At 26.3% G+C, this 23,193-nt stretch overlaps 1 protein-coding gene across 10 annotated transcripts in view; it reads left to right on the top strand.

The window, feature by feature from the left end:
• The window catches only part of LOC129610437 (uncharacterized protein DDB_G0283357), a 165,039-nt gene that overhangs the window by 132,132 nt on the left and 9,714 nt on the right, over positions 1-23,193 (top strand). For 7 of the 10 annotated variants that reach the window (XR_008697090.1, XM_055523007.1, XM_055523011.1 and 4 more), the window contains 3 exons: positions 13,906-14,197; positions 14,547-14,567; positions 16,952-17,284. Coding sequence is in view for 9 of the 10 variants with exons in the window: in XM_055523007.1 (XP_055378982.1) it covers positions 13,906-14,197; positions 14,547-14,567; positions 16,952-17,284 (646 nt within the window). In the remaining variant the exon portion in view is untranslated. The remainder of the gene's footprint in view (positions 1-13,905; positions 14,198-14,546; positions 14,568-16,951; positions 17,285-23,193) is intronic. The other 3 variants (XM_055523008.1, XM_055523010.1, XM_055523009.1) reach the window with 3 other exon arrangements.

Raw genomic sequence — 23,193 nt, forward strand, 5'->3', positions numbered from 1 at the left:
AAGAGTTTTTTTTTCTTTTGCGTTTTGTTTTTAGCCTTTCAAATGCTCAATGGTCTGTTCAGGATATAAATAACTTGGTTCTGTTACTCATCACTTACGCTATAAAGGTTTAGCTATACAATAGTTTTGAATCAATATTTGATTGATGAGATTGTCGATTTTTTTTTCTATATTTTGTGCTCGAGTAATTGTTATTTTCTTCATTGTTTCATTTAATTTTCTATTAAATTTCGTTTTACTTAATTTATAAAAGATTCAAAATTTCAATATTTTCAATAGTGGTTAGCAATACCATTAATATAGATTTCCGTACTGTATACGTACTCGTATATCTACTAGGTATTGTTCATGTAGATGGAATAAAGAATTGAAGGTTTTTGTGCTTGTTGCTATTTTTTACCGACCGTATTGTGTATACAATAGGTAGGTTATGTGATGGCAACAAATTTCGCATATCAAGTTTTCTGTGGGAATGCAATTGTTCATAGTAGGGATGTTTAAATAACCTACTTATAGAGAGATGTCGGTCTGTCTGTTTGTTGGTTTTTGTTTGCAAGCGTGTATCTCAAGTTCGGCTAAACCGATTTTGATAAAATTTTATGTGTAAGTTTATTTTGACTGTGACACGGATTGATCAACTTTTGGGATATATCAGACTGCACTTTTTAGCGGGCCTGTTTTACATTTTTGACCATTTTTAAGAAAATATTCAACCGATTTACTTGAAATTTCATATAAAAAAGCTTTGCTCGACTGTCCGCAAAAATTCCTAACTTTTGGAAGAAATCAGGTATCAGCAACTGGGGGTTTCCTTCGGTCCAAATATACATTTTGTGTATATAAAGAGAAATAATCAACCGATTTCATTGAAATTTAATATTTAATTAATTCCTCGTATTAAAATAATGAACATATAAATTTTTTGGAAAGATCAGGGTTCGAAAACTGATGTGCGGGCCGATTTTACATTTTTCACTATATCTACGGAATGAATTGATGGAATTTCTTGAAATTTGATATTTGCGTTATTTGCAGAAACTAGCTGGCGAGCATTTCAGGGAATTCGGGTAGCACAAAGCGAAACTCTACTAACAGCCAAATTTTCATTTTTCTAGGTATGTTAACTATAAGCTTACTAATGTCCTAAAAATTGGAAAGAAGTATTTAACAGACATTTTTATAATATTCTGTAACAATTTCATTTAACTAGACAATATACAATGCGGTTGGTTATGTGCTGACCACATCAGATTTTTTTGATGCTCAATTGAATATTTTAGTATTATAGAAATGAAAGGAATCAGAAAATAAATAAAGAATGGGATTTAAAAAAACATCATAAAGAATGGGATTTAAAAGAAAATTATAACAGTATTATAAAAAAGGTGCAAAAAATTGTAAGATTGTACTATTGTTTAGCATTTTGCTTAATAGTACTTTCTAATTTTCATAATAATCTTTCTATTTTTAAAAATTAAAAGTTATGTGGACTCAAAGTCAAATAATGAGTTTTAATACAATATGTTGTGTGTATGAATGCAAAATGTTGAAAGAATGTTGAACTTTTGTTTAAATTTCTATACTTAATATGAGCATTTCATGTATTAAATTTGACTTAAAATTGAATTAATCTTGATGATATGCAATTAAAAATTACATTAATTTAAGAACTGTTATTAAGTAGGGTGAAGTCTCCGTAGATGCTGTAGATCAAAAACGCTAATTCGAAAATAGTAATCAAAAATTTAGTAAAATAAAAAAGTCAACCGTCGGCTATTTCGTGACATCATGGGTAAAATATAACGTATGTATGGTAATTTTAATATGTAGCTCCGAGGAAATATTGGCGTATTCTCAGTGAAGCAATTTAGCCAGTGGTTGCGATATATATCTTAAAAAATCATAGACATAAACCGTTTATATTAATTGGTTTGTTTTACAATAAGGTTTTCTAGCTTACTATAAAGCTAAAAAATTTCCTTCTCAGAACGAAATGGTATATCGAATTATATTGAACAGAGTACAAAAGAACGGTGCTAAGTTTTTGTAAATAAGACTGGGATAATAAGGCTAACAATTAAAAAATCAATGTAAATGTTAAACATGGTGCGAGCACGACTGTACCTTACATGTTATACACCTTTTTCAATTTTACATATGAGAAGATGTTTGAAAACGGCATACACGAAACAATATGTTTAATGATACACCTTTAAAACAAAGTCTGTAATTTATCTTTTTTACCAATTTCTAATTAGAAATAAATAATGGGAATTCCTTCATAATATGTAAGTGCAGAACAGATGGACGACGTAAACAAAGGAGCGAGTCATCAAATTGGATTGGAACTAGTGATGTACCGTTTTCTAGGCAGACGACTCACGTCATCCATTTGTTCTGCATTTGTACAAAGAAATTTCCATTAATTACTTAAATTTAATTACTTTACTTTCAGATGAAACACTTTTTAATTGTCATTTAAAAATTTAAGTAAAGAAAAAAATGTGAAATTTTGTAATAATTGTAGGTGGTATGAAAAAAAATGAGAAAATTTATTTTCTTTTACGCTGGGTGGGTCTCATTTAGTAGGTGCAAACCATAAATATTAATAAATGTGAAAAATCATTGGTTAAAATTGAATTTTATTTTTTATTTGTTGGTTAAAAATAATTTAAAGATAATTTAAATTTAATGAAAGTTAATTATGTAGGTAATAAAAGGAAATGTAAAAGCTAGAAATTGAGAAAGTAATCAAAAAATTAAATTAAATTATTACAATGAAATTATTCAATTCAATATTTTACGATTTTTTTCATTAAATAAATTTTAACTTTAATATTAAATTCGAAATTTTGTTGCTGCAGTAAATAATGTATTTCACTTTCTCAAAAATATTATACTTGGCGTTTTCATAAACGCAGTATATCGCGATGTAGTGTTTTGAAAACTGCACTTCATGTTGATAAACAATAATATTGTTGCTAACATAAATTGCTCATAAAAATTGCTAAATTTTCTATTACGAAATTAGTATGAGTAGCGCTGTTAAATCATATGAACTGTACAACAACATATTCCATGGGTTAAAGAATCGAAAATGGGTAAAACATTTGTTCCGAAATCTCAAAAGATTGTTTTCTTCTTTCAAATCTATTTCTATTCAATCGCATATTTCAAATTACATAATTGTTTTACTGGAACACCTCTTTAGTTGCATCAACCGTATGCCAATTTAGTTTTTGTAGAAATATGTTTGAAATTTATTAATCCCATTAAATTATTTATTAACTATTTATTGTCTTCATAATGTAAGTACCACAAACTCAACTTTGTTCAAAAAAATTAAATTTTCCTATTAAAAAAAATGTTTATCCTAAATAAAAATAAAATAAATATCAAAATTTATATGGTATGTCTATAAAAATTCGCTCCAGCTGGATAATTTTAATAACTTCAGATGCCAAATGGTGTCTAGATTTCGAAAATATTTTTTTAAAATTTTTAAATTGCACCCAATCTGAGAAAAATGCATTTAAAAATTTTAAACCATATAGGTACCATTTCTTATAAAAATTGGCAAAAATAAAAAACCTATCAATTTTTTTTACCAAGAAAAGTTTCGAAAAAAATTTTTTGATTACTAGATTTTTTTTTGTTTTTAAAATTTTAGTTTTTCTTTTCAAAAATTTCAAATTTTTTAAATCAATTTTTGTATTCCAAATTAAAAGTTTGTATAAAATTTCGTTGTGAAAACTTGTTCAGCTTTTGAAACTAATGCAGTAGTGTGCTCCTTTAATTAGAATGAATTTACAGGTAATCTAAAAACAAAATATTCTAATCCACACCTTTGATATTTTTAAGTATTATATTATACTCCCTCTCTCGCTCTCTCTCAATCTCTTTTCTTATTTTTTTTTTTTAATTATTATAAATTTTTCGCTTATTGCCCTGCAATTATTGAAACTGGAAAATCATACTTAATAATTAATTGCTGAACAGCGCTATTAAAATTTTTTAAAATTCTCTTACTGTCGCACAAACTTCCTGTTAAATAATATTAATTGCTAACATTTCATCGGATGCTTGTGAAACTTATCAAAATTGTTAAATTACTATTTTCTACTTTATATGGTAATTTATAACTTAATTACGATCAACTTAACATATTTGTAGTATTAATCATCAGCCCACTACTAATAATTTTTATTTTTTATATCAGATTTTAATATTAAATATCACATAAATTATTCATTATAATAATATTAATTTAATGATGCCATAAGTTCATATTTTACCAGAAACTTATTTATAAGAAAAGTTAATCTTTCCATTTATATTTGTGTTCACGTTTGTTTGATTATAACAGGTGATTTTTGTGATTTCTCGTGTTTTGTATTTTTAATTTTTAATACCTAATTCATGATTCGGTTACAGTGTTGTAAACTTTAAATCGACTCAGTTTGGCACGTAATTTCACATTGAAAAATCTGGCGCCCGAACGACTCTATCAAATTTTTGTAATATTTAAATAATATAAATAAACTGAAAATGTGTTCGGAAAGCATTTTGCGGGACACTGTTTGGAACTGTCAATTTGCTAGTGTAGAAAATAATAAATACTCTTTTTATATGGTTAATTGTTGCTCACGTAAAATAGATGTAGAATACTGAACGTATATTTTGTGATATTTTGGTCATCAAAATTGATAAAGTGACCACAAATAGAACCTTATATTCCCAATTGACTGCTAACACGCCCGCATACGTTTACTTGAAATTGAGTTTAAAAAGAATATGGAAGTTTATTTATTTTGCAATTTTCTTGTGCCTTTTTATTTAAAACTGAAGATCGACCGCTTTAAAAATAGCCCATCATACATTTGCATATTATAATCTAGTCGCATTACTTTATTTACGAAAATAACCTTTTGATCGTTCATGAACTTTATAAAAATTTGACAAAAATATTATGTGACTTTCATTTCCGGCATAACGCAATTTTTTTTGTTGTAAAATGTATTCATATTACCTAACAGTAAAAAAGAAAAGCCGGTGGAACAAAAAATTTGGATCAAAAATTCTAAAAACAAAAAAATAATGAACCTACACAACAATATCATTTACATTTTCGCCGCAGTTAATAGAGAAATTTTCACTATTACAAAAATAATAACAGTAACAATAATAATAGGTAATAATAATAATGGTAATCGTAACTGATGGTACCTTAATAGAACAACTTAAAAAAAAAATTTTTTTTTTTTTGTTTAACCGTTCATTAACATTTTCAAAATTTTCAACCCACATTATGCATCAGAAAACTTTTCCAAAATAAACGCGAAAAACTACAAAAAAAAGCAAGGCAAAAAAGATTCTTTCACTTGCGGCTTACGGAAGTTTTTATTTATGCTTTGTTTAAAATTCGTAATAGAAGTCTATTAATCCGTGAAAAATCATTAAAAAAACAAAAGAGAAAAAAAAAATCTTACGAAAAGTAAAAATAGAAAATTAAATGAAAAAAAAAAACAGCAAAAAATAAGAACAAAATTATAGCAATGACCTGAAAACGTTGAAAATTTGAAAATATAAAATAATTTTTATTAAAATGTTTAAATTTCAAAACTTTTTGGAAAATAAAAGCAACGTTATTTTTATTTTTTGTTTTCCTTTTTTTTTCGTAAGCCATAACGAATCGATGGTAACCTTTTTACGCGCTCACATTTCAATCATTTTCATCAACAACAAAATTAACTTTTATTGAGAATTAAAGAACTCAAGTTTTTCGATTTAAAAAAAAAAAATTCAAGAGATTGGGTCTATTATCGAGCATTCATTCATTCCCTTCAAATACTTATCATAATGCATAGTGAGGAAAAAAATTACTTTTTACTATTTTCGTGTTTTCTATCTATGCAATTAAAATCGCTTTTTCAATTAACCCCTTGTTGTACTTTGTTTTTATTAAGCAACAAAACAGACAGTAAAAATTTTATTTATATACTAAGAAAATACTTTCCTGTTGCGATTGTTAGACTGGCCAGAAATTGAAATCTACAAGAAGTAAAAATTTAGTTTTGTACTTTAATGAAAATTGATGCGCATTCTAAACGAAATTTCAATATTTTGTCTAAAATAAGAAATTTAAAAGATACGTAAATTGGACCTTTTCTTTAACCTGAGGTATTCTGAGTCTGACTTTTGAAAGTATGTAATTTTTCTTAACCATATTGAATTTGAATTTTTTGTTAGGCCTATGTCAAGATCATTTCCAAACGTTTGTATGAGAGCATCTGCAATTATTCAATCTTTCTTGAATGTTCCTTACAAAAAAAAATGTGTTTGTTCTTAGTTTCAAGGCTGTAGCTCTTTTCATTCTCTAGTGAGCATTTTAACAACAGACTGTTAAGCGAACTGAAATAGCCTAGGGATGAGCATGATTGGGTAATGCATAAAGAAGAGTACCTAAAGCGTTCGGAAACACAACTTTTTTTGTGTCATATAGAACATTTAACCTACAAGTAAACAAAATTTCGAATAATTTTGAAAACCGTTAAGGGTTAAATTAAATGAAAGAAAAATTTTTTTTTTTTTAAATTACCAAGATTCATTTCAAAACTGATAACTTTCTGACATAATTTATTATTATTTAAATGATAAATTATAATCGATCTATATCTTTAAAATTTTTAACGCTGTTGAAATCGAAAAAAAAAATCCGAAAAGAGTGAATTGTTTTTTTTTTAGTACAATTGTAATGTAATCGCCATTGAATTAAAAACGTGCACGTTAGAAGATTTTCGAATTATTTTTCTCATTTATCTTTTAAATTTTTCATTCACATTAATTATTATCTGAGGAAAGATTGGAAAAAATGAAAAAAAAAAACTGCCGAAATCATATTGATGAAATCAGTCGGAGCTCAAATTTTAAATGAATATTAAAAAAAAATATCAAATTAAATTAAAGATTAAGATTGATAGGTGATTTTCGGAGGTCATACAATTATGTAGGCAATATATGATTTTAGAATTTACCTTAAACCTTAAATATTCAGATGTCTCTTACTTGAGTTGGAGAAATTTTTAAAATTCCATAATTTTATAAACTACTGATCAGTGTTGATTAATTTTTGTCTTTATAAAATTAATTTAAGCGAAAGTTGCATTATAATTTTAAATAGACGAGTATACAAGGAATATTGAAAATATTATAAGAAGCAAAGGGATTATTTATAGGGCGCTAATTTTGAATAAATTTAATTTATCACTGAATCTAGGTACCTAATTATGAGGAGCGTAAGTTTAAATCATTCAAAGAAAATCTCCCCTCTTTTATCCTGTTTGTGTTGTGTTCATAGAGCAAATCTTTGTGTAGACATACAGTATAACATAATTGAAAACTTTTAAACTCCACTAATTGAATTATTATAATTTTCATAGCATACCAGGAGTGTAAAACAAAATAAGATCTGGTTTAAAGAATCAGGAGAAAAATCTTTGGCAAAATTAACTTGTAAACAAATCATATTTTTTTATTGTTATTCTCAAAAAAAAAAAACATAAATAATTCCCAGTAGGAATCAAAAATAAATACTGCAAAATTATGTAATATGTTTGAGTATACTAAGCATACACATACGGAATTAACTAATGAAAAACATTCTCTTCTTATGCACATAAAAAGAACAACTTTGTGAATTTTATTCCAAAATAGAATTTAAATAGCTATAAAAAAATTATGTTTGTAACATGCCATGAATACTTAAGAAAGCACTTATCCAGTTATAAAAATTAGAACAGACTACAGTGCGAGATAAAATTATCGGAACAAAAATTGTTTTTTCATTAAAAGCAAAAGTGAGTCATCTTTGCATTTAACAAAGACTGTCTCCTTTGGTTTTTTGAAAAATTTCGACTCGTTTATTTTTTTGCATCTTTATTTGCTTCCTTTAATAAAGTTCTGCGGGTATATGCGTAACAATGACGTCCACATAGACTTAGGAATTCCTTTGGTTATAGATGAAAATAGGAGTTATACTACAAGGCATAGGGCTCGTCTAGAACATCATGTGAACATAAAAATACCTCGGCTGCTAGACAACGGCGTTATGACAGAAAGACTTAAACGAACAGACCTTTCGTTTTAACACAAAATACCAATTTCCTTATGGAAGGTATTTAATTCCTGTACGGAAAAACCAAGTTAGTGAAGAGGTAATAGTTGGTCTGTACGACCTGTTTTATCCGTATGTTAGCGTGGGATTCAGGCCCCCCCAACTGTCGGAGGAAAAAGGCTGGTAGCGCCGTTCTTCTTCGTCTTCCCGAATTTTTTCACCTAGTAAAAAAAAAAAATTTGCTTCGTTTTTTTCAACGAAGTCAAAAAGTTCGTCAAAAGTTCTTGACATACGAAATGGTCAAAATACCAATTAATGCTTACATGTATTTAAAAAGACTCAAAGTAAGGTTGAAAAAAGCATTTTGCTTGTCATTTAAAAACACATCACTGAGCGGTACTAGAAAACTAAAATTCAGTCATTGTAGCAGTAACAGTATATCATTTAAATTATTTTGCACACCTATAGAGTTTTTGATAGTCATAAAAGCAAAACTTGTCTCTTCATACGTTTTTGATTTCTCTTATATTTGAAAATTCCCAACTTTTTTTTTCATAAAAATTTGGTTGTGTTGGAAAAATTTTGTTTGACTCTGTAGTAATATTAAATATTATGCTTAAATACATAACAAAAAATAAAACAAATGAGTACTGCAATAATAATCTCACCTCAGTATTAAAAATAAAATTTTTATATTATGTTATTAGCCAAAGAACAAGAAAAAAAAACACATAAAGCCAGAAAACAAAAACTAAACCATTTTGTTGTTCTTAATAAAAAGTAAAACATAATAAAAAAAATCCCTATAGGGTTCTATATATAGATCTCCGTTTTTATTCATTATATATTTACCCCATTTTACCCCATTTCATCCCTGTTCGAACTATCCACATTTATTGAATTAACAACACTATTATAATATTATATACTAGACATAAAGTTATAAATAATTCTGTTTTTACGCATACATATATATAGCAACATGTTTCTGGCACAAAATGTGAAGGATATGTCAAATTAGTCTTATTTCTGAACGATATAACTAACATAAACCATATCTATATGTATATACACATATAGTGCGATAATCTGAAGTTTAGAACTTTATTGTGTATTTTTATTATAAAAGAAAAACAACAGCAAAACAATGTCTTTGCCAATATACTTATTTATTTATATTTTATATATATATAGCTAATATAACAAGTATTATACTTTTAAATCGTTAACTGTTATACCATTTTCAAATTTAATGAGGACATTCAAATAAAATCGGTGTTCGGATTGTTGTATTACCTTTAAAGAAAAATATAATAATTTTATGCATACAATATTTTATTTTAACATAACAAGCAACTGCATTTATATATGTGTATAATATTTGTGAATAAGTACAGATATGTATAACAATAAAGAATAAATATGCAGATATATTATGTACATACATATCACATATATGGTAAATAAATGCATACAATTATTGTTTAAATAAAAAAATTGGAATAGAAAATTTAAATGTTATAATATTTTTGAAGAATAGAAAAATTACACATATGGAGAAAGAATAGAACTGGCTGGCTACCGATATACTCGTATTTAATCAGCTGCTTTAAAATATGGATACAATAATTGAATATGATTATAAAATATACTTATGTATGTATATCTATACAGAAACTGTTAATAAAGTACTTGTATATATTTAAACAATAATTCAATAAAATAAGGTATAATAAGGTACCTGTACAGAATAAAAAAGGAAAACAGGAAATATAATTTATGTATACGTAATTGAATGATACAGGATGATTTACAAAATTTTGATATAAATTACTGGAAGTAAATAATTTTAAAAAGAACAAACAAGGAGCATTTAATTGGATTAGTTGGGTTCTGAACAACTTCTGTCATTTAAGAAATTAGACAGAATTATTCAATCCTCTGATACGTATATAGCAAAAATTGTATAAGAAAGAAGAGAAAAGTTTTATATTTTAAACAAAATTTTATGATAGCGGGAAATTAACGCTTTTTTAAAATTAAATGCTAATGGAATATACGTAATTTATAAAGGTGGTAACAGAATAGGCAAGATATTTGAAATTCACTTGGTTCAATTATTTGCTTTTATTTGAATGCAGTTACCATAAATTTTACAACTAAGAACAATATCTTATTATATTGACGACACCACACATTGAGTATGCAACTCTTCTTATAGAATTTTCTTCTATATTATTCTTCATACTAAATTAAAAATGTGTCAAATTTACAAATATTAAATTGATTACACATTAATTATGAGATTTACGATTGTAACGAGAAAATCAGCCGATATTATGCATAAACTTATGGACCCAAAATGGATGCCAATATGAAACCAAAACAATGTTGAATTTTTAAATGAAGAAACTTATTTCCGACTCAAAATGTTATCATTTTAGTAGATTCTAACATCCTCAAGATTTTGTCACAAACATAACAACTTTATTTTTCTATTTAAGCTTTTTCGAAAATAACAATACGCCTTTTTATCATTTTTATAAAAATGACCTAGAAAATACCGGTATCAAAAAATTATTATTGTTCATCTTTATTATGTTACTTAATTGCCCTGTCGCCAACTATAGTATAACAAATAATATAAAATATAGAGGGAATGAGAATTAAAAGAAGAGAAAAAAACAAATGAAGAAGAAAAACAAGGATGCATGAAGTTTTTCTTTCTTTTTTTTCATTCTCTTTTAATACGATTGCGCGAATTGTGTCATTCTAAAACCTACGATAAAAACTAAAAACAACAAAAATACCGACAAAATCAAAGGCAAAACAACAAAACGGAATATTAAAAATAAAATTAAATTTCGCAAAAAGCAAAAAAAAAAAAAATCGGAAAAATCAAGAAAAAATTTTCAAATTTTATAAAAATTTTTTTTATTCCTCTCTTTCGTAAATTTTATTTCTGTCATTCCATTTAAAAAAATTACAAAATAAAAAAAAAAACTCATATTGTGGCAGAAAAATCGGAAAAAAATTTTGACGAATAGAAAAAAATTTTTTTTTTCATTTCATTTTTAATACGAAAAACTTCAAATCCTTTTTCATATCAGTGCCTACGGGACCAGTTAATCAATATATTTTTGCAATAAAAAAATTACTGAAAAAAAAAATCTTTTACACTGAAAAAAAAGCAAACATTCTTTAAGACGTGTAATTTTACAGTTACTAACAATATTTTTTAAAATAAAATTAAAATCGGGACTTTAATTATTTTTTATAACAAAAAGTGAAAACAGTGAAAAATTTTAAGTGTATTGAAAATCACTAAACTCTGACTAATCATTAAATAAATCCTGACATCTTATAAAATTATAAATTCCATAATGTCATAATAATAAAACAAAAAAAATTAAAATAACATAAAATGACGGCCCCAGTCGATATTGGTGCTAGACGTGTTCGTACTGATTTACATACATCAGAAAATTTCTATTTATTATCCACAAATAATAGTCCGAGAACTTTATCACCACCAAATAGTTTAAGACGTATCAGCCCCAGAAGATTTTCAAATACATCATATAATTATAACAATAATAATAGTAATAGCAATAGCAGTAATAATAATTACAATAACAATAATATTAACAATTATCAAAATTATCAACAACAACAACGTAATTATTATGGTACAAGATTTCAACAATATCAAAAACAACAACAGCAACATCAAAATCATCATCAACAACAACAACATCAACAAAATTTTCATCATCAAAATCAACATCAATATATTTATTCATCTAGTTGTCCACCTGCTCCATCCCCATTAAGGTAATAAAAACAAAAACCATATTATGTGTATAAAATGTAGGTACTTGTACCGTAACTGCATACCAAATGAAAATGATAACAATATGAATTTTGACGGTCATACTAAAAGTGGCATCATGGGACTGAACATAAAAATAATTGTATATTATTTTTAAAATTGGTAATTATAAAATTGTAAAGGAAAATGCTGTATAACACATATACAGACTAATACACTCGTATATAATGGAAAAGGAGAAACCTTGAAAATTTCACTTTCATTTTGGTTTAAAAATACGAAGAACAAAAGTATACAAATGTAAAAGCCAAGTAAAATTACAATTAAAAATTTAATTTTAAACTAGGATCTGGTCCTTCCTTGTATTTCAATTGTTCTGTTTATATTCTTAATAAGCCTTTTGTTGTATATAAATTTGTGGTAATTTTAAATTGGAATGTTGGTGCGTATCCCATATATAGCAAATTTGTGGCTACAACATAGCTTGTAGTCTAAGATCTATATAATCGGAAGTATAAAACGATGTTGAAGTAAATTTGTTCTTACCACATTTTATGATATCCTTAATATAGAACGAAATTAAACTAAATGTCGTACCTCTATCCATACATAAGAAGCAAAACTTAATGTAGTTTTTAAAATTGAGGACACTTTTACATTTTTACATATTTTCATCTGTCCATAAAAAGGGTGCGTCTTTTCGATAATATTATGGATTTTCATTAGAGAAGAAAAAAAAAATAACAAAATATAACAAATATCCTTTATATATATTGAAATTTTGTTAAACTATACTGATTATACCGTATACAAGGACATTAAAAGGATAAAAAAATATTCGTTTTTTTTCTTTCGTAATATTAATTCAGTAGACCTCCAACAATATGGATAATAGAACTCAAAAGGAAAATATTGCGTTTAATGGCTTCATTATGTAAAAAAAGAAAATAAATTGCATGCCATTTAGTTAATTATGTGTCGGCCAACATTTTTAAATTTCAATTTAAAAAATTATAAATTATTGATATTGAAATTTTTTGGATGCCGTGAAATTTAGAGGTGCTAAATTTAAATTTCCATAACAAGAAGGTGATATATAGATTGGAACTGATTTATAATAGTAAAATCAGTGTAAATGGGAGGATACATAACACTTAAAAGCGAAATTTTCCGGAAACTCATGGTTGCTTTGAGCAAAGAGGTCTAATTTAATTAATATCGGAAAAGTCTTTTTTCAAGAAACTATAAGAAGAATAGTTTTGTAATGCTAAGGCTAGTAACGTAACATTATTAACAAAATTGAAGTCAACTTATTCTAAATATTTCAGGGAAACACCAAATCATTTTGCGGATTCTAAAAATTCTATATGGGCGTTTACGTTTAGATAACTATTTATGTTATATTTGTTAGAAGAATATTGATTGGAGGCGACAAAAGTGTTGTGTGGTATTATTATTAACAAAATGGTATACTATTTCTCCTTATTGTCCTCAGTATTAGAAATTGAATATAAAAGCCAAAATTTAACTGATATTTAAGGGCTTGATTTGTTCACATTCATGCCGAATGGTTCTAATTTATCACAACGCTCTTCATTGAAAGTTATTTGAAATTGTAATACACTCACATATTTTTCCCTTTATAAACTAAAATATAATAAAACTGGACAATGTTACTTAATAATTCCAGACCGGTGGTATGCACCGCTAAAAGCGTTGAGTTTTGTTAACAACTATTCATTTGTTTTCAAAAATGAAATTATGTAGATAAATTTTGTGCATTTCTTATACATTTTTCGAAAATGTTAAAATATTTTAGCACTGTCTAGTATTTTGACTATAGCTATCGCTTACTCTAAAATGTTTTTTTTAATATTTTAAGGCTACTGAAAATTTTCATCTATTTTGAGTTTTAATTGAATTAATTAATAACTTTTTTTTTTTAAATTTTGTTTTTCAGCTCACATTTACCGGCTCGTGCAACACGTTTATTAAATCGTTCACGTCTCCAACAGCAAACACAACTTGGTAGTACAGCTGGATCAGATAGTCCAAAATCAAATGATAGCTTTAATTTAAATCGTAAAAATACATCGTCCAGTAGAACATCATCATTACATTTAAGCAATCGTGAAATAAATAGCTCATCTGATGATCTATTACTTTATGATAAATCATTTAGGAATTCTATGATCCAGGATGTTCTATATTTTAAAAAACAATTATTAAGATTAAGAAGAATTCTGCAGGAGGTGATTATAATTAAAAATTAATTCATTTTTATTTCTTTTGTAATTAATATTTATTTTTTTTTTTTTTATAATTATTATTAAATTTATTTTTTTATATTTTATTTTCATTTTTATGTTGCCGCATGTTCATTTTATGTTGAAAATTATGTTTTTATAATTCAAATTTATGTTTTACTACCACATAAACACTATGTATATGAAAATCATTCTACTGAAATATCGCACATATACCGCTTATCAAAAAACAAAAATATGTATAAATGTGTGTGTACATATTTAATAACTGTATCAAAAAAAAAAACAAAAAATTTTTGTAATAAAAATTCAAAATTATTAACCGAAAAAAAAGGACGAAGAATGTTTGCAGAGGGTAGGTGTTACATACTTTTATATAAAAAGATTTTCTAACACAACCTAGTTATAATTTTGAAATTTTCTAACATCAGGATAAAATAAAATTAAGATTTTTATAAGTAAATGATAGGATAGATTAAAGGACTATAAAATTTGCTATTGAACACAAATCTTTTAAGGTAATTTCGGCATCTAAAGATTTTCCCTTGAACCCATTACTCTCGTATAACAGTACTATACTTATTCATTTTAATTTTACCCTATAGAAAATATGGCAAAACTATTTCGGATTTTGTTAATGGCTAATATTTTTATGGCTAAATATGAAAAACGGTGCGTGGTTACTTGCAATTCTCTTGATACTGGTATTCAATAAACCACGCGTGATGAATCTAATACGAAACCGCTGCACATAATATTAATTCAGTTCGAGTCATGACATTCTGAATATATCAACATAAAAATTTGTCTTCTTCTTTAATTTTTGGCCTCCCTTTCTGGTATTGTGGCTTCAAGTTTCTTCTCGGTTACGGTCAAAAAAAGTATACACGACAGCATGCTGTGTTTCTTGGAAGCGTCTGCATTCAGGGTTCTGTCTCGTCCGTGCCGTATTATTGCAACCACTGTATGTCTCTTTGTTATACCTAAATTTTACATATACGTGGGCTTATCTTGCGCTCTCCTCTGCGTAAAATTACACAACAAATATCCAATTTTTAATATTTTTATTACAATCTTATATTCGGAAGTGAATAGACTTAAAAAACTCGAATTAAATATGAGATTTCCTAAAGATTTAATTTGAATCACAAAGTTTTACAATGATAAACACTTTTTTTTCTAAATCTTTTTTTGGCGCGTATTTCCGTTTAAGACAAGTTTTCTTTCACCTTTGTATATGGCTAACATTATAGCAGGGTAATCGAATGCATTAATTACTTATTTATATGCAAACCTCTAGCACAGACAAACATATATGTATGTAAATGGGTATTCCACTTACTTCCGCAACTTAATTTAAATATCTAAATCTTGATACGAAAAAATTTTGTCTACTTCGGCGTCTTCTATTTACTTTATACGTATACTTATACATATATAGTGTGTGTACATCCATAACATAGATATAAAAACGTTAGGTCTGTAATATAGCCTTATAGTACATTTAAGTTAACTGTGCAAGAATAGGGTGATGTTCATGATAAACGTTCATATATTAAAATATCAAACGATTTTTACCCATTTCATGCAATTAGCATTTTTTTACTATTGCATTGAAAGGGGTTATAAACAACATACGTGTTAAAGCTTTAATACACTAAGATTTTATTTTCATGTTTGATTTGATTTTGCATTTAAATTGAATGATAAATCTAAAATTCTAAATAGTAATTCTTAAGCAGTACTCTGCTATATCCACAATTTGGTCTATTTTATACAAGTATAATTTAAACATTAAATTGAATTTTAAATGAAAATCTTTGGTTTGTAAAGGGAGTCAATTTTTGTTATTTTGAATTGAGGTCATTTCAATGCATTTAAATCAAAAGGTGAAAAGACAAGATATAAATAATTTAGGTTTTTCATGAAGTCATTCATAGATAAGAAAATTTTTGAAAGTAAAGCTCGTGGTGTGGTGGTGCTGATGACTTGCTTGTAAAAACCAATTTCGTTTCGAATTTAAATTGTTAATACCGCTTGCAATAAGAGTATAATATTTAATATGGAATTTTTATGATTTTCTATATTGTGTGTCCGTAATTTAATCTTTCTTATCGTCATATCTGTCGGTTGGATAATTTCCATTACCGGCTCTAATCATCTTAGCGTTAAATATTAGGGACAACCATATATATTTGTAAAATGTGTTTTTACAAAAATATATTTGTGTCTGGAATACATGCTTGCCGTTATTATTGCCAATCATTCTTGACCAAAAATACAAAGCCTTTCTGATTAAAATATCTGATCTGAAAAATTCTCGTGGATGTACGAATATGAATGAGTAAAAATTTCTTTATTTAAAGTTTCCTTACAAGACTTTTATGTTCTAATTACTCCAAGTGCTAAAAATGCTATTTTTTTGTTCACCTGTAAAATTTTACACATTCCTTTATATTTTATGTTAAATGTTTTAATTATTATTAATAATTGTTTGTCACTAATATTTTTATTAATATGCAATAAAATTTTATAAAGCTTTAAAAAATATTTTTTTTTAATAATCTAATTAATTTTTTTTTCTTATATATTGTTTTTTTTTTCTTTAATATTTTTTCCTAATATTTGATGTTTTTTTTAATACATTTTTGCAATTTTGTATACTAATCATACATGCATCTAAAAAACAAATTAAAACTCAAAAAAAAAAAAAAAAAAAAAAAACAAAAATCAAATTAGACCGATACTCTCAACCCATTTGAAGTCAACAATGGGCAATTCTTTGCCTCACCAGTACATGGTACAACAGGAGCAGCAACAACAACAACAGCACAATCTGCAATAACTAATAATCAGCAACAACAACATCAATCAACAAAAAATAATCATGGTGGCAGTGGTAACAGTATTTCTTCCAATCAAAGTGATTTACTTGCACAACAGTATTTTGTCGGCAGTAGCGGTGGTAGCGATAATGAAAAACATTTTGGAAATAGTTTACAATCGTTGACATCATTAGATGATCCAATACAAGAATTAGCGGATTTACGTAGACAGGTGGTTTATCTTCAGGTATTTGCACGTTATAGTTTTGTTCGTTTCTCTTAGTAAATTTTGTTTTCTTTGTACAAAATTTTAATTATAACATTAAATTTTCTTTACTTTTTTTCTGATTATTTTATTTTTACGTTTTGAAAAAAAAAAGCAAAACAAAATTTTTAGTTTTTTGCTTCGAAAACAATAACTTTTTGTTTTTAGCCATAAAAATGAATTTTGAAGAGCGAAAAGAGAGTTAACACATTCGGGTAAATTTTGTATTGCATATTATCTTGAGAGAATTTGATAAATGTGCAAATATGAATGTATGACACAAGCGCAAGTACTATTATTTAATATTTAAGTCAATCGTATTCCACTTTTTTACTCTCAAAAGAGAGAGTAATTGTATTCAATGCCAGTAATGGTATGGTATACACATAAGTTGACATTCTCTGCAAAACAAGTACGTATCAGCATTTTTTTTTAAAATATCTTGTCCAATTGCAAGTAGGGATACCAAACAAGTATAGCAACTAGAATTATCAGTAAATAAAGGCAGTAATTTGACATGGTGGAGGACAGTAATTTTTTATTGTGAACTTAATATGAATAACACTTGCAAGAAAATTCCACATTTATGAAGTTTCTCTTCGTAAATATTTTTCTGTGCTTTGTCAATCTAGAAATCAACTAGAATTTTTATAACAACATCCATAACCTAGAAAGATTATCGCTTAAGTGTGTTAGTTTTAATTATTTAATATTAAAAATAGATTGGGGAAGATATATTTGCTCCCACTAATTGTGTTAGATGGTCTTAATTCGAATGTGTTAATACAAAAAAACAAAAATTTATTTGATATCAAAATTTTAGCAAAACATTCAATAAACTACACCATTTCGAATTGAATAATAGAAAACATACTTCTACTTGCTAGATATACTACATACTTACCACTCACTCATTGTTAGTAGGCATCTATAACATTTGTTAATAGGCAACGGTTTTATAAGAATTAAAATTTCCATACATGGTAGTAAGAAAGTGTTCATCACTAAACTATCAGTGTTAGACAATAGAAATTTTGTTTGCTAGTTTTTTATTTTTCTAAAAAATAACGAAGACAAATTAGTTTTCATTTCAAAGTACAAGTATATTTAAGCATCAGTTTGTCATATGAATGGACTCAGAGTAATCATAGAAGAATGAGATATTTTTCATAATTTTTTTTTTTTTCTAATTCACTGCTTACGATATTGCGTGCTGGTAATGACTTCTTTTTTGAAAATTGAAATGAAAAATTTTTGTACAATTAAGACTTTTTTATGTACCAGATATCATCCTCTTTTTAGCTAGTATCGTTTTGCGTATAACGATTTTTGTAAAGAAAATGAAAATAGAGGAAAAAAAATTTACTTTCATATTTAAAATACAAAAAAATTTTCCTAATCTTTTCATAAAACCCTAAAATTTTGATTAAGAGAAAATTATGAAGATTTTAAAATTTTCTAACCTCACTTTCACTTGTTATTTAACGTAGCTGCTTATACAAAATTAAATTATATACAAATTACAAATTTACAGTCAGTTAAAATTTTGAGCTGACAAAATTTTTACCAAAATTATTTCACTGAAATTTTTTACCGACCGTATTGTGTAAACAATAGGTAGGTTATGTGATGGCAACAAATTTTGCATATCGAGTTTTCGGTGGGAACGTGTAAATAAACTATTTTTAGCAACCTGTCGGTCTGTCGGTCTGTCGGTCTGTCCGTCTGTCGGTCTGTCGGTCTGTCGGTCTGTCGGTCTGTGTGTGCACGCGTGTATCTCAAGTTCGGCTGAACCGATTTTGATGAAATTTTATATGTAAGTTTGTTTCCACCATGGCACGGATCGATCAACTTTTGGTATATATCAGGCCTCGAGAACTGCACTTTTTAGCGGGCCTGTTTTACATTTTTGAACATTTTGAAGAAAATATTCAACCGATTTACTTGAAATTTTATATATAAGCTTTGCTCTATCATACGCAAAAATTCCTAACTTTTGGAAGAAATCAGGCATCAGCAACTGGGCGTTTACTACGGGCCAAATATACATTTTTGTGTATAAAAAGAGAAATAATCAACCGATTTCATTGAAATTTAATATAAGAATTCCCCGTATTAAAACAAAGAACATGTAAGTTTTTTGGAAAGATCAGGCATCGGCAACTAGACGTTTACTACGGGCCAAACATACACTTTTGTGTATATAAAGAGAAATAATCAACCGATTTCATTGAAATTTAATATATGAACTCCTCGTATTAAAACAATGAACATATAAATTTTTTGGAAAGATCAGGGCTCGAGAACTGATTTGCGGGCCGATTTTACATTTTTCACCATATCCACAGAACAAATTGATGGAATTTCTTGAAATTTGATATTTGAGTTCTGGTTGTTACCGAAACTAACTGGCGAGCATTTCAGGGAATTCGAGTAGCACAAAGCGAAACTCTACTAAGAGCCAATTTTACATTTTTCTAAGTATGTTAACTATAAGCTTACTAATGTCCTAAAAATTGGAAAGAAGTATTTAACAGACATTTTTATAATATTCTGTAACACTTTCATTTAACTAGAAAATACACAATGCGGTCGGTTATGTGCTGACCACATCAGATTTTTTTTCTTTTAAAGCTATTTTTCTTACAACTTTTATACACAACACCAACTTGTGGTTTAAATTGAAAATATTTTTTTCATTTAATTTGTTCATAAAGTTATTAATAGCACGAGCTATTTTGATATAAGAGGGTTATATAGGTGTACAAAGAAGTTGTTATTATTGTATTAATTTTTATAATTGAAATTAATAAAAGTATATACAGGAAATGAGAATTTTTAATAACAATAATGTTTATAAAACTTTAAATAGAAAACAAAAAATGGTATACAATGTTAAGTAACCGTATAAGTATTTTGTACTACTACATACTTAAAATATTTGTAGCTTGTCAGTTTGACGATTATGTCAGATTTAAAGCTGATGTAATTATAGCATAATTTTTTTTAAATATACCATAAAATACAATTAGTTTTTAAGTTCATCAAATCTTCATCCAAAATTTATAGTCAATAATAAAAATATCAAAAAGTATACTTAATTTCATTTTAAATAGAAATTTTATTCAAATATCATTAGTAACTAATTCAAAAATAGAAGTGGTTGAAAATAACACTAGAGAATTCTCTAATTGATTATTAGGATTTAAATGAATTGATGTAAAGGATTTAGTTTCTGTAACAACTATTCTCTTCAATTTATTCTCTTCATAAATTAGTTATGCTGATTTTGCTTCTTTCTATACAGTTCCGAAAAATTTACGACAATATTAAGTGTAATGTTTATATTCTAGCTTTATATTCAGCGAAAATGTTTTATTTTTCATAATATACCTGCTAGGTAGGGGTGTGCAATCCAGTTACTTTGCAGTATTCATTAATACTCGTTATTTCACTAATCAATACCCGTTACTTTTTACTTGGTACTCTCAAAAATTTTTTTAAGGCTCTGTAATGAAGCATTGTATCTTGAAAACCATAAGTCGGACAGACACGATTTAAAAAGATTTAAAAAACGTATTCCTGGATTCCCGTAAAGACCAAAAAAAATAATTGAAAAGTAAAGCCGTTCGACTTTCTCCAAAAAAAATGGGGTTCTAAAACATTGTGCCATTTGTTGTGTTCCATTTTTTTAGCTTCTATTACAGGATCGGGGATTAAGTTTTTTGAATTAAGTCGATGTGGCTACCAAGATATCAGAACTTCTTTAATAAGAGCAAATTGAAATTCTTTATCAAAATCTAGTAATGCGTTTTTTGAATCATGATTATAATATTAACGCTATTTCAACTAAATGATTTAATTTTACACTTGCATTTACATCCATTAATAATAGACAATATTTAAATGTAAAGAAAAATTTGTAAATTCTCTTATACATACATACAATATTATAATTTACTTAAAATAATAATTAAATAACCTTACCTATACAATAACAACAACACATGAATCAATTCTAATACGAATCAGCTGTCAAATTCTGATTTTCCCATTAACTATTTAAAAAAAAATACTAATTAATAGGTACAGGATGTGACAATATAAAAGATTATGTGCGAGTGTTGAGTGACAAGTATTCTCGATCTATAAGAAACCTGTTACTTCGGATCCTCGAAATAACGAGTATTGAAATAACCAGTAGTTAGTGTTCCCACATCCCTAATGTTAGGCACATGTTTTCTGTTTTTGTTTCAAAAATATATCCTTTTGAGGGTTAAATAAAAATCATAGCATATTTGGTATTGTCAGCGTAATAAAAATAAAATTTCCCAAAATTCCCTTTGCTGCGATAAACTCCTCATTTGAACGATTTTATAGGTGTATAAAGAAAAATTTAATATAAATTCAATTAATAATCATAATTAATTTAATAATATGTTATAAATTTTGAATAAATTCAAACTTATTTTTAAGAAAAAAAAAGCCGATTATGGTAAAATTTCGAAGTAAGTTAAAATAATTCTGAATTTTCAGGACATTCCATTTTAAAAATTCAAAAAAAAAAAAACAAGAAAAGCTTTAATAAATTTTTTTAATGTTCTTTATTTTATTTATTTCAAGATTGGATTTTAAAAACTAAAAAAATAGAACGTATCTATAAGTAAAGAAAACAATAATTTTTAATTTTAATTATTTTTTTTTTTATTTTTTTTTTAATTAATTTCTGTATACCTTAAACAGTTTTTTTTTTGTCTAGCCTCTTTGAATTAATGTTTTTGATTTTTTTTTTACTAAACCTGCATGACTGATATTGTGTAAATTAGACTATTAATATGTAATAATATTTGTAAATTATAATATATTAACATACATAGTTGTAGTGAGTGTATCTAATATACCATAACCAATATTATTAAATATTCAATGACTGTGTTGTAGATACAACGCTAATAAATTATTATATTAAATTATAATATCTTTGTCTATGGCTTATTTAAATATTTTTTTAAAAAAAATATTCTCTTTTTTCAATTTTTACTCTAATTACATATTTTTTACACAAAACTCTACATGATCTTCATTTTATTATGAATTTAATAAATACACAATATGCCAAATATAAACACGAACTTTATTTTTTTAACTACTTTTTACTTGTTTCAGATATTTTTACATTATTATATTAAATAAACACTTAATATAAATCATAAAATAATTTACAAATTCTTGAATGGAAGAAAATTTCAATTTATTAATTTTAACATTTTAGTTAAAAATACATACATACATACATATAGTTAGATTTAGTAAAGTATGAAATATAGTTAAAGAAATTGTTGTAAATTTTTGAAAAATTTTAAAAAATTTTTGGTAATTTGACTGTATAAATTGAAAAGAATGTGAAGTTTATTTAAATAATTTTATTAATTTTTTGATATTGACCCATAGTTCTACATTAAGAATTAAATTCTATTTAATTAATTTTCTGAAGAAAGAAAAACGAAGGCTGTTTGATGAGGTAAAACTGCAACGGGAAGCCTGAAGATTTTCTTTTCTGTTAATTATAGGTGCCGCATATGTAGAAACTTGCCTTGGGGCCCATCATACTGCTTGCACGAGAAAAATAATATTCGATTGCGACTATTAAAATTTTTCAAAAAAATGTTGAGAATTCAATCATAAATAATTATGATTACTTATAGGAACTTAAAATTCCATACAAATTTATGGAAGTATACAAAAAACGTTATTAATATTTTTGCTATTGTTAGTAACAATTATCAAACTTTAAAAGCATAAGCATCAAATAGTATGTAGAGCTTTTAAGTTCTCCTATTTTTACAATAAGAGATGCATTTTTAGAGAAACCGATGAAAATCTTCAATTTC

This window comes from Condylostylus longicornis, unplaced genomic scaffold (assembly GCF_029603195.1).
Source record: "Condylostylus longicornis isolate FDR11 unplaced genomic scaffold, ASM2960319v2 ptg000044l, whole genome shotgun sequence".
In the NCBI taxonomy this organism is placed as follows: domain Eukaryota; kingdom Metazoa; phylum Arthropoda; class Insecta; order Diptera; family Dolichopodidae; genus Condylostylus; species Condylostylus longicornis.